The sequence below is a fragment of the Podarcis cretensis genome, assembly GCF_951804945.1.
Source record: "Podarcis cretensis genome assembly, chromosome: 2".
Taxonomy (NCBI): Eukaryota; Metazoa; Chordata; class Lepidosauria; order Squamata; family Lacertidae; genus Podarcis; species Podarcis cretensis.
Genome location: NC_137171.1, coordinates 20,852,969 through 20,866,663, shown reverse-complemented (window position 1 = coordinate 20,866,663; position 13,695 = coordinate 20,852,969). Strand labels below are relative to the sequence as shown.

The following is a 13,695-nucleotide window of genomic DNA, read 5'->3' as shown; positions in this document are numbered from 1 at the left end:
AACATAGATGCATGCAAATGCCCCACAAGAAAATCAGGGTGAAGGCCCATTGCCATTTAACCACGCTGCAAATAAACCAGAACTTGCTAAATAAAGACTAGATATATTATAACGACCACATAAGCTTTGTGCAAGCAAATAAACAGATTGTCTGGAGGGCCCAAATATTTGGTCGCATGAGCTGCCTGGATGGGAAGTTATCTGGGAGACCTACGTAAGCCTCTCTGAGCTCCAGGTAAATAAATATTACTTTGATAATGAACAATCATTTATGATGCACTTTAGTCTGCTGAGCCCTCTGCAGTTTGCACTTGGTTTGCTTTCATGATCTTGATATTATTATTCCCATTTTACAGATGGAGAACTGAATTTTAAGGCAAATGAATGGATTCATGAAACAAGAAGGGCTTGAAACATGGTATTCAAGTGCTCAGGTTTCCTAGCCACTGGACTATACCGTTAAATGGCAGCAGTAGAACTAACTTCTTTCTCTGCAGCCCAGGATCGTGTATTGAAGAGAGGCTCCAAGCAATGCAAAACGAAACGAGCCAGCCATTCTTAAGTAGACACTGTACCATCACCAATGTGAAGTAATATTCAACGGCTCATCGTTTGCTTTTGTGCTTGAAGTTGTGTGTGTTGGGGGTGGTGCACCATCTCATCCTTCATCTCAGGTGGCAAAATGTATTGGATTGGCCCTGGCTTTGAGTGGCTCCAAAATCAATTATGGGAGTTTACAGAGGAAGCTAGCCTTAAGAGAACATTACTCAAATTGTGGGATTAGCCAGCCCAGATGCTGACCTGGGACCAAGACCTAGGCAATTGCTGTTGTTGCTGGTGCCGCAGTCCTGGGTGCAATGTTTCTTTAAGACACTATACAATCACAATTATCCTATGAAAACAAGGTAGCTAGGCTCTGAGCAACAGGAAAAGGTATAGTATTCAGGGTGAATGGAAGGGTGAATGGAAGACGCAGAAAAGCGGCTCAGGAGGTCTGTTGTGGCCTATAGGCTGCCTATTGAAGAATAGGGTTTTAGGAGCACATTCAGAGCAATTAGGAGCTTCATGCTGCGTGGTACCCTCAGGGCAGGGCTAGAGGGAAGACCACTCCTAGATTACAGCATCGCCATCGCAGCAAAACACAGGCGAAATCAAACACTTAAAAGCAAGCCACCAGAATTCCCCCACTCCTCCAGATTAAAGGCAGATAATCTCACCCCGGTCTTTTGGGACCATAGGCCTCAGAGTGATGCTGCCAGCCAAGTCTTCCTAATGCATTTGCAAAACCACCATGATGAGAGGTTAATATGTCCACACCCTGGTTTTCCCCGCCTGACCATTTGCCACATGGCCAGCTTTCTGTCCATTCGAAATTATGCGACTCCCATATACTACAAGGCAATTCCGTGGAGGGCGGGGATGCAGGAATGCCTGTGAAGCTCCACAAGCTTCAGTTCAGTATAGCGATCTTGCATTTACCCTAGAGAAAATTAAGATGCTACTACGATCAGAATCCATCCCTAGCCTTGTGGCAATCAGTGGCTGGCTGTGAATTTCATCCCTGGAAAACGGAGAACCACATTCAGCAATGATCAAGCTGCAGAATCACTGAATGAGTCTGCATTCATCTTTGGAAACTGATCAGAATTTGACCTTTCATATCTCCGCCAGGATGCAGTAGCAGCAGCAGCAGTAGAGGAAAAAAAATCAGGGTGCATTCCAGAAAACAGCTCACACACATGGACAAACAAAACATTTCAAAATATGCCAGCTGGTTCATTAGTGAAATTCAGAGGGGTGTGTTCAGTGGGGGGGGGGGAGGCTGTAGGGAAAAGGTTTGTCAAGACAATAGTTAGCAACACAGTAATACAAAGTCTGGCAACTAATGCTGCAGGTCAAAGATTCCCTTCCCTCTAAAGAAATATTATAAATATTTAGGGTTGGGCAGTGGAGAATGTAATGAGGGTCTGTGTGAGTCCACATTTCCACCCTGCAAACAATGTACTATAAAAACATAATAAGAATGGAATTTATGCTTTCTTTTTAAAAAAAAACACCACCACCCACTCCAGAGGCAGAAGAAACAATTTTCCCCAACATCAGCACCTTCCACAAATCCCAGCCACAACCAAAGCACAGTGCAGGGAAAGAACACCTTGTAAATAACTCAGCAGCAGCAAAGGAAGCATTATAGATCACACAATTCACATATTTCGGTCCCAAAGTGGAAGACACAATGGACATACTTTTTAATTCTAACAGTCAGAGAACGAAGCAGAGATTATTTAATTCACACCCACATACAGAGTTTCGTTGCTTAAAACCGACACACCAAATTCAGAAGACCATCTGGCAAGTTTGATGGCTCGGGAGAGACTTCAGTGCCTCATCTTCCTTGAGTGTGTGTGCGCATGCAAATCCTCACACTCACCTTTCGGACTTGCCATATGGAAGAGAAAAATCAGAATAAGGCACCGTCATGCACGGCACGGAACTCACCAGCTGACAGGCTGTGGTCTGAGCTGCTGGTGCAAAGCCACTGAGAAGCCAAAGAAGCTGCCGTTTTCTCCATACTTGAGGATGGTTTCGGTGACATCCAGATTGAAAGCTGAACTCCCTAGGAGGTGGAGGCTGAGGCAGAAGAGACAAAAGTAGAGTGTCCCGGACATGCTTGGTGGCTCACTGCAGGCACAATGGTTGGGGAATGCCACTGCAACTATTCCCGGCCGTCTCCTTCCCATGGCTTTAGAGACAGTTGCCTGGCTCCTGTCACACGCCTGCTCTTTTTGCTGCCTGCCTGCCTAGGCAGCTCGAGGTTGTAAAAATCCTCAGGCAACCTTGCCTCACATCCCTTCCTGCTCCCGTCTCCCTCTCTCCCTCCCTCCTCTCTCTCTTCCATTCTGTATTGCAGCTAGGAGGAGCACAGCTTTCAAACAGCAAACACGCCCCCTTCCTACAATCCATTACTGGACATGATGGAGAGGAAAGCGGCAAAAGAAAAAGCAGGTGTGAGGAATCCGAAAACCACAGGTCCAGGGGTTATTATGAGGAAAACTTTGGTCAAGGAAAAGAAAGAAAGAAAGGAAGGAAGGAAGGAAGGAAGGAAGGAAGGAAGGAAGGAAGGAAGGAAGCTCCCCCCCCCCTTCAAGGGCCCACTTCTCATCAGATATTGCAACTTCCTTAAATACTTTAGAGTGCTGAAGACAAATAACTATTCTTAAGACAGCTGAAAGTGATTTTGAGAGAAGCATCACTTCCCATGGTACACAGACACACAAACAAACACCATTTCTTTTTCTCCCACATTTGTTTCTATGCTCAAACAGGTTTGTGTTTGTTTGTTTTTTAAAAAGGAAAAGGTCAATTTTATTAGCCCACAAGAGAAATTCGAAATTCCCATATTAGGGCACTTCCTTGATTTGTTAAAAGAAAACTTGCAAGTGCAGTTAACCATCTGGTCTGCATACAAGATCCTTCAACTCTCTGGGGGGGGAAAGTTAACACCTGCCTCAAAGCCTTCAAGGTATTCGAGGAAGCTTAACCTGACAAACCACAGACCGTTCAGCCTGCACTGTGTCAGTAGCTAAATGTACATTTATTGCAGCAGGGTATTAGCATGATAAATTCATTTTTCAATATTGGCCGCTGCCCATTGCAATCATATAATTATGCTTATCCAGTAACAGTATTATAATTCAATTTTTAAGTATGAAATTGAAAAACAGGTCACTAAACCTAATCATCATTGGAGCTCCTAATTAATCCACACAACAATTTTCAAATGAAATAGTGACAGCAATTGTTATGATGATGCCACCCAAAACAACCTCCCTTACATGCTTTGTACGTGGAAGATCCCAGCAGCGATCTCAAGTCTTATTCTTCTTTTTCTTCTTCTTCTTCTTCTGCTGCTGCTGCTGCAATCACTCGTAGCCGAGTAAGATTGTCTTCCACAAACATGGTTTTAACAATGAGTCCATAAGTGACTGTGGAGGCCAATCCACACGTCCTTCCACAGTGGGGATATTGGTTTCCGGGTGGGAGCTGATCACTGTGAGGGTTTGCCAAGCATGCCTTCCTCTTAGCATGTTTCTCCCTTGCATCCTGAGTTTGAGTGTCTTCAAAGCCCACAACAACTTTGGTAAAGGATGTTCTCCAACTGGAGCGCTCGCAGGTCAGTGTTTCCCAATTGTCAGTGTTTATATTACATTTTTAAAGATTTGCCTTGAGACAGTCTTTAAACCTCTTTTGTTGACCACCAGCATTACGCTTTCCATTTTTAAGTTCAGAATAGAGTAGTTGCTTTGGAAGACAATCATCAGGCTTCCGCATGACCAGTCCAATGAAGTTGACCAGTCCAATGAAGTTGATGTTGAAGAATCATTGCTACAACACTGGTGATCTTTGCTTCTTCCAGTACTCTTATATTAGTTCGCTTGTCTCCCCAAGTGATGTGTAAAATTTTTCAGAGACACCGTTGATGGAATCTTTCAAGGAGCTGGAGAAGGCGTTTATAAGTGGTCCTTGTTTCACAAGCAAATAGTAAGGTTGGTAGTACAATAGCTTTGTAAACAAGCATTTTGGTTTCCCTTTGAATGTCCGGGTCCTCAAACACTCTGCACTTCAATCGGGAGAAAGCCACACTCGCAGAGTAATTTTCCTTGGCTGAGTAGGGACCATCTATGCAGTTTTCCTTTAGAATGCAAGCAGCAGAGACCAGAAACACTGAAAGCAGCTATTTCATAAACTGGAATACACAGGGCTTGAAAAACCCCAGGTTCTTAAATGCCTATGCTCCTAAAAATTTGATACAAGAAATTGGAAATATTTCCCCAAGCCTGGGCATATATCAGTGCAAACACATGAATAACTTGCTTCAGATGTTTGTGGATTGATCCCTGTCACTTGAGAAGCTCTGGGGATTCAGACCTGGTGAACCCCAGTTCAAACCAACTCAGTCCAGAGTTGCCCATAAACGTATTAAAAAAGAGAGACCAAGAGTCCTGTTAATTCAACCCCGGCCATGAGCCACATAACAGGAGGGAAAGCATCCATCACATTTTCCAGTACATGGGGGCTATTTTTAAACAGCTGCAAAAGCTTTAAGAGGCATTGGAGCGTTGGCAGAGGCCCCTCGTCCCTGGGAATCCAGCTCATTTGCAGGACACAGCGGTAGAAGAACAGCACAAGAGTCACAGGAACATGGAAGTCCTCAGTCCCTCGAGATTCCTGTTCTCATTTTAGCAGGGTTGTCCTTTTCACAATTCATTTTGCAGCTTTACTAGCCCAAAAGTGGGAACCTGTCACTTAGGGGGACCCCATTCTATACTCTTTCTGGTGCCCTAAATCTGCATTTATGTTCCACCTGGCTGGCTACCTCCCAGTTTTTGATATAGCTTTACACTGTCACGAGCAGGGCATAATCATTGCTGGGAATTGGGTGCTTTATTCTGAACAAAATCTGGGAACTGACCAAATCCCTTCTGAAAACCCCAGGGAGTATATTTCTCGATTCCCGCAACTCACCATTTTGCGCGCGCGCACACACACACACACATCCATGAATAGATGCTCCATGCTATAATGGGCAGCTTGGCTCATAAGCAAAAGATTTCAGCTTGCATGCCCTTCCCACTTGGTAATATCTTTTAAATGACCCTTCTGGGAGGATGTCATGGGTCAGATTGGATAATTATAAACAGACTCTGGAGTTAGGGAACACAGGAGAACAAACACTGTCTTTGGATCTGCAGTGATGTTCACTGAAACTGTTGGGCTGCAGCTGTATTTGACTGAGTGTTTGGTGACTATGAAACCTCCCCTGCAGTCATTCTGTTGGGCATTTTTCAAACTTCTAATGCCATATCCAGGCATGCAGACTCTTTATACCACACACCAGAAGCTCGTTCTAGATTTAGGCTGTGCACACACATCCATTTTCTCTGCATTCGGTGTGCTCACACTGTTAGTTTGGGAAACAGAATACACTTGACGTTAGCCACAATCCATATCTATCCTACCAACTCTTATGAAATACTGGGTTTTGATGCATTTTCCCCAAAACAACTGCAATCTGAATGGGGGGGGGGGAGAGAGAATTACCTAACTGCATTTTAAGCCACTAATGTTTCACAGAATTTTTAGACCACTTGGGTTTTGTTTGTTTGTCGGGTCCCTTACATTGTTTGTTTTTTTTCAAAGTATTTCTGCGAATCTGAGTTCCTCTGAGCACACTGATACCTGCCTTTTCTTACATTTCCCAGCTGGGCTGGTGCACACCATTCTTCTCCATTTTTTTTTTTTTTTAAACCCCACATATTTACTCAGGTAGAATAATAAATACAACCAGGAGGTATATAAGATGAAAGGCGAGCAGGCTTAAGCTACAGGCTGCTCAACAACAGATACAGTGGTACCTCGGGTTAAGTACTTAATTCGTTCCGGAGGTCCGTTCTTAACCTGAAACTGTTCTTAACCTGAAGCACCACTTTAGCTAATGGGGCCTCCTGCTACCGCTGCACCGCCATCGTGCGATTTCTGTTCTCATCCTGAAGCAAAGTTCTTAACCCGAGGCACTATTTCTGGGTTAGCGGAGTCTGTAACCTGAAGCGTATGTAACCCGAGGTACCACTGTACAGAAAACAGGTCACTGCCGACAACATGAGAGAGACAACCAACTTTTTTTTTTTACAATGTATATGTGGACAAGGGATATTTGCAAGACATCCTGCTTCAACCAGCACCAATGAACTGGTGTTGAAATGGAGAAGCAAACTGGCGACTACTTTAAGTACCTTAGCTTTCTATTCTGAAAGGTTCCCTCCTTATCTCTCTCATAAAGTCTCTCACAACTGCAACCTCTTTTTCCAAGTTCTTCGTTATGCACACATCATTCCATCTTACGAAATCATATTTTGTGCCCCAGCAGAATTGCCATGTTTGGTATCGGAGGATACTATACTGCAGCGGTGGTGAGTAAAGGGATTGCCTTCTAGCTGTCTCAGAATGATCTTTTGGAAAGAACAAAAGGCATTATATAAATGCTACTTCTCCGCATTAACTCTAGATGACAGAAAGTGTGTACGTCCCTCTTGGAACGGATACAGATTTTTTCCCCCTGATGCTGTTACTTCAGAAATGGTAGCTGGGGAGATTTTCCTTGAAATGTGAGTGCCAACTTCCAAATTAGGTTGAAGGCACTATCCCACCCCACCCCGCTCTCTCTTTCTCTCTCTAAATTTAATTCTGAGGGAAGCTTTTTCCTTAACAACTAAGTTGGCGGCAGGGAGATAGCATCAGCTGAGCAAGGTTGCCATACGTCTGCAATTTCCCGGACATGCCTGGGATTCAGCCATCGGAAACAGCGTCCGGGTGGAAATCGCTGAAATGTCTGGGAAAATCTGGATGTATGACAACCCATATTGGAAGCGGCGATTTCTGGGGGAAAATAGCTCTAAAACCTCAGGGTTTAGAGCTCAACAATTTTGCATTAAAAAGCTCAACAACTTTTGCATCTGGACTTTCACTTTCTGAAATATGGCAACCCTAGCTTAGAAGTATAATTTGTCAAGTGAAAAGAATTCCTTGTTTAGAATATTCAGTAAGCTTCTGAGCCCTTTCTTGGAATTAACAAAATCTTTTTAAAAAACTCAAACCTCCATTCATGCTGGCTTCTGTGAAACTATCTGGTCAGCTTTCAACTAACTATAATAAGGAAATTTGACAGCCAGGGTAGCAGTCAGCCATGAATTCTTCCTTTGGTAATTCTGAGTAGCCTAGGGGAGGCTATCCGTCCTTGCCTCTTTCAAGAGGCAGTAAAAAGGTAAAGGGACCCCTGACCATTAGGTCCAGTCGTGGCCGACTCTGGGGTTGCGGCTCTCATCTCGCTTTATTGGCCAAGGGAACCGGCGTACAGCTTCCGGGTCATGTGGCCAGCATGACTAAGCCGCTTCTGGCGAACCGGAGCAGCGCACGGAAACGCCGTTTACCTTCCCACCAGAGCGGTACCTACTTATCTACTTGCACTTTGAGGTGCTTTCGAACTGTTAGGTTGGCAGGAGCAGGGACTGAGCAACGGGATCTCACCCCGTTGTGGGGATTCGAACCGCCGACCTTCTGATCGGCAAGTCCTAGGCTCTGTGGTTTAACCCACAGCGCCACCCGCGTCCCTTCAAGAGGCAGTAGGTGGGGCTAAAAAGACATATAATGTAGAACAATAATGTAGAACAAGTGAGTGCCAAGGGAGCTGAGCCCACTGGTTTCTTCTTCCAAGTATATGCAAGGAAGGACAGAGCAAAAAGCGAAATTGTCCAAAGAGCCACACCTATGAATGCTTATTCCGGGGGGGGGGGGGGGATAACTAACCTTCACTATTTATTCCAGATAATAGCTTCCAACTATTGAGAAGTGCACATGAAAATATCAAGCAGTGGATTAATGGGAAGTCAAACACTAGAGCAGCCTTCCCCAACCTAGTGCCCTCCAGATGTTTTGGATCACAGCTCTCATCAGCCCCAACCAATGGCCAGACTGGGGCTGATGGGAGCTATAGGTCAAAATATCTGGGCTACAAATGTAGCCCAGGTCATGGAAGGTTGTAGCAAGAGAGATCTTTGTGATGACAACCTTTCCCCCATGATCAGAAAAGGACACCATAAACACCTGCGCCTCTGGTTCTGCAGGCATCTTTAGAATAGGACAGTAACCATCTGCTTGAGCACACTGCAGACTGCGCTACTGTAAACGAACATTTATTTCCTATCCTTTTATACCACTTTTCATTTTTTTAAAAATCACCAAAGTGGTGCAGAGCATGTCAAAATTAAACCAACCCCAACAGGGAACCAGTGGGTGGATCATTCACCCTTGTATCTAGAGCTGCTTTAAGCGTAACTTGATCTGTTATGACCCTGGGACTCTAAAAAATCAGGCCCAGTTTCCATTCCCTTCCCTCAGTTCACAAACCCTACTATTTGATCTATCCAATGTATCTCTATCAAAGCTCAGCTTCTCAAATTATTTCCAACTCTTGTGCTCCTTCCTTCTTCCAGCTACAGATCTCATCTTTCTATAAGCAAATACTTTTCTCAACTACAGTACTAATATGGGGTAATATCAGGTGTAAGGAAGAAGAAGAAGAGTTTGGATTTGATCTCCTGCTTTATCACTACCCGAAGGAGTCTCAAAGTGGCTAACATTGTCCTTTCCCTTCCTCCCCCACAACAAACACTCTGTGAGGTGAGTGGGGCTGAGAGACTTCAGAGAAGTGTGACTGGCCCAAGGTCACCCAGCAGCTGCATGTGGAGGAGCGGGGAATCGAACCCAGTTCACCAGATTACGAGTCTACCCCTTTCAACCACTACACCACACTGGCTTTGGCCCTCCAGATGTTGCTGAACTACGACTCCCATCAGCCCCTGAAAACTTCCTCTCCATTCTTGATTTATACAGGCACCCTTGACACAATTCTGCCGCTAAAATCAGAACTGCTGGATAAGTGAGCAGCCCATACATTTCCCCAGAAGCTGTCATATTATCATAAAGTAGGAAGAGATTCAGTGACTGAATTAATTCAACCCCTGATGATGCAGGATATCCTAGCCTCTTATTTTTCTACACATGGATGAAAGGAAAGTGGTGCCAGCTTTTTCTCATTCCTACTTTAATGGGCATATATTGTTTCAGATCAATGGAGTCGCACAGAACAAACACCAAACATTCACAACACAACATATTTTCCTGCTTCTTTTTAGCAACCCTAAAACAATGTTCCCATTAAGCTTCTTCCTCCAAGAAAAGATTCCACCAGTCAGTGGCCATTCCATCTGGCCATATATTTAAGTAATGTATCCAAATTTCTTTGTTTCACTTTCCTGGCTTCTGTCCCATCTTCCTTTTTCTGGTATTTCTGTTACACTGCAAATCATTCTGGCAACCACCTATCAATTTTATGCTTTGCACAGCACCTAACAGAATGTTAAGTGCTAAATAATCACATCAACCTGCAGAACTCAGTTGTTCCCTTGGGACTGCAATGTTCAAAGGATTCAAAATTAATTGATAAAGGGGGTTCACTGGCTGGCATTAGCTAAAACAGCCAGTGGGCAGGCATCAAGCTATTGGGGGAATTAACCTATTTACACTCTAGCCTCTGTTATATATTTCTCTAAAGCATCCTATGCTGACTGTTGTAACAGACTGTCAAAGAGCTGTTAAACAATACATCACCTGCATGACCGAGACTGAAATTGTATACATTTACAATGAAATAAGTTCCATTAGAGTTCTACTTTTGAGTAAACATGCTTAACAGTGTAAGAAGAATTGAATATCTACTTTATGTCATCAAAAAAGTGACAGGTGATATAAATTTTAACACTAGTCCAGATATCAAAGATAATAATACATCAACATAGGGCCTTTCCTTAGTCCAAGTACAAGAGTACAACCCTGTCCCTACACTTTTTTAAATACATAAAATAGGTATTCTATTCTACTATAAGAGTGTAATCCTAAGAAGACTTATCTTGGTGTAAGCTCCACTTATTGCGAGTAAATCCCAACAACCACTGACATGCGACCCCCCTCAAAAGGCTGCCCAGAAGAGAATGTGGCTCTCAGACTGAAAAGGGTTCCCTGCCCTGAGTATGGATTAAAATAGGGTTTGGGGAAGATAATCTAATGGCACCTGAATGCAGTGGGAAAGTAGTTAGAGGAGACAGCTGATGATGTGGAAAGAAATAAGAAAAATGGCAGGGGAAATGATAACAAACTCGATTAACGTTAGAATCACAGAGGTATGTTGAACAGTTAGATGAAGATGTCAAGATGGCCATCTCCTCAGTAAAGTATATGCATATGCAAGTAAACCCAAGTGCAGTTCATGAAAAATTCCTCAAGATTCTCACACAGAATCTATAGCTGGGTACTACCATATTTTTCGCCCTATAGGATGCACCGGCCCATAGGACGCACTTATTTGGGGGGGGGGATAAAGGGGGGGAAATTATCCCCCCCCCCGAGCCCCAAAGAGCAAAGAAGCCATGACAGGGAGCGGGATGGATCCCGCTGGCTGTCCTGGCTTCGTTTTTAGCCTCGGGGCTGGGGGTCCGGGAGCGAAGGCGAGGTTGCGCAACCTCGCCATCACTCTCGGAGCTTGCGGGGCTGGGGGCGGGGGAAGCCCGAGCTTCCCCCGACCCCAGCCCCCAGAAGGGGTCCGAGAGCGATGGCGAAATTGCATGCAGCTTTGCCATCGCTCCCGGAGCTTGCCAGGCTGGGGGGATAGCTTCCTGAAGCCTGGAGAGCGAGAGGGGTCGGTACGCACTGAGGCCTCTCGCTCTCCAGGCTTCAGCGAAAGCCTGCATTCACCCCATAGGACGCACACATATTTCTCCTTCATTTTTGGAGGGGGAAAAGTGCGTCCTATAGGGCGAAAAATACAGTATATCACAGCCACATAGATCTCAATGTATCATATCCAATTGCCCAGCCTTTATTCTTGGGACTTCTTTGTTCTTTTTATCTTTTTCCTGTTGTTCTTCCCCACCTTGTCCATTACAAATGGCAGTGTCCTCGATCCAGCCTGGAAGCAGCATTATTATTTTTATTCCAGCTCTAACTCTGATTCACACACTAATCAATCCTGTGAGATCAGATGCTGTGTCAGAGTTTGCTGACTCACCCTCCCTCTACAGTTATCGATGACAGGGCACTGCCAACAACCCTTCATTACGATAATGTTCCTTGGTTCTCTTAGAAATAGCGGCTAAGTTCATCCCTGTACCATAGCCAGCTCCTTACCGATTGCTCATTTTAGATCATCATCTTTCCAGCCCATCATAAGGTAAAAAGCAAAACATATTCCTTTTTCTTATGGTCTCTCCTAAGTGCAGGCTTAATACGCATGGGAGAGAACATGTAAAAGCACAATAACCTGGGATAGGTTTCTTTCATATGCATGCCATATTTCCATTTTGAAGCTACTGTCCATATTCAACAAAACAGGACTCTATGGTCTATGAATGGCCAGATAAATTTTAATTTATAAATCAAAATGGCAACTATCTGAAGAAAAGGAGAACTCAAATAAAAGACTTACATTCCCAGGACATAGCTTGGATTGACGAGAATGCTGCAATGAAAGGAGCCTTTGTAAGGCTCTCCAAAATAACTTTGTAGAAGTTACTACACGTCTCACTATTCCAGTGTGCCATTCTTGTAATTTGCTTTCACACTGCTTAACAGAAGTCAAATACGGTATCTTACTGACCAAGGAATCAAGAGGCATCTTACATTAGGAAAAACTGGAGACCCGCATTCAGAAGAATCAAACTGCAGACATAGGGAAACCGTACTTACATTATAAAAATAAGCATATATAAATTGTTGTGAGCAAAAAGCGTCTCATTTGTGTGCATGAAAATATGTAGTAATCCTCCAGTAGGAGAGGGAATAGGGAAAATATATGCAGAAACATGTGGAGATTCTTGCGACAAAGTAAGCATGGAATGCTTAAATGAATCACACAGCCCTATGTTAAAGTTGCACCCTGTTGTTTACTTTGATGAAATAGTCTTCAGGATGTTTTTTTATGCAGGCAGGGAGCCGAGAAGAAATAAGAATGCTAGAGCACCAGCTTTGTGGTGGAATGGTGGATGATCATAGAATTGTAGAGCGGGAAGGGACCCCTAGGGCCATCTAGTCCAACCTCCTGCAGTGCGGGGATCTCTGCTAAAGCATCCATGACAGACGGCCATGATGGGGAAAAGGCAGTGGCTAAGTGAGTGCAAAATATGGTCTGAAGCTCAACATCAAAAAAACGAAGATCATGGCTACTGGTCCCATCACCTCCTGGCAAATAGAAGGGGAAGAAATGGATGCAGCGAGAGATTTTACTTTCTTGGGCTCCATGATCACTGCAGATGGTGACAGCAGCCACGAAATTAAAAGACGCCTGCTTCTTGGGAGAAGGGCAATGACAGGCCTAGACAGCATCTTGAGAAGTAGAGACATCACCTTGCCAACAAAGGTCTGTTTAGTTAAAGCCATGGTTTTACCAGTAGTGATGTATGGAAGTGAGAGCTGGACCATAAAGAAGGCTGATCGCCGAAGAATTGATGCTTTTGAATTATGGTGCTGGAGGAGACTCTTGAGAGTCCCATGGACTGCAAGAAGATCAAACCTCTCCATTCTGAAGGAAATCAGCCCTGAGTGCTCACTGGAAGGACAGATCGTGAAGCTGAGGCTCCAGTACTTTGGCCACCTCATGAGAAGAGAAGACTCCCTGGAGAAGACCCTGATGTTGGGAAAGATGGAGGGCACAAGGAGAAGGGGGCGACAGAGGACGAGATGGTTGGATAGTGTTTTCGAGGTTACCAGCATGAGTCTGACCAAGCTGCGGGCGGCAGTGGAGGACAGGAGTGCCTGGCGTTCTCTGGTCCATGGGGTCACGAAGAGTCGGACACGACTAAACGACTAAACAACAACAACAAAGTGAGTTGTAGAACAGCAGGGCAGGGCTGGGACAGGCCCCTGCCTGAAATCCCAAAATGCTATTACCAGCTAGTGTAGACAATACAGTGGTACATTGGTTCTCGAACTTAACCTGTTCCGGAAGTCCGTTCGTCTTCAGAAACTGTTCGAAAACCAAGACACTGCTTCTGATTGGCTGTAGGAGCTTCCTGCACTCAAGCAGAA

At 44.5% G+C, this 13,695-nt stretch overlaps 1 protein-coding gene across 7 annotated transcripts in view; it reads right to left on the bottom strand.

Annotated features, from left to right (window-relative positions):
• ITGA7 (integrin subunit alpha 7) overlaps positions 1-13,695 on the bottom strand; it is a 90,368-nt gene that overhangs the window by 61,023 nt on the left and 15,650 nt on the right. For 4 of the 7 annotated variants that reach the window (XM_079965359.1, XM_079965364.1, XM_079965361.1 and 1 more), the window contains one exon: positions 2,500-2,631. In XM_079965359.1, the coding sequence (XP_079821485.1) occupies positions 2,500-2,631 (132 nt within the window). Of the gene's footprint in view, positions 1-2,431; positions 2,882-13,695 lie in introns of those variants that run through there. The other 3 variants (XM_079965358.1, XM_079965362.1, XM_079965360.1) reach the window with 2 other exon arrangements.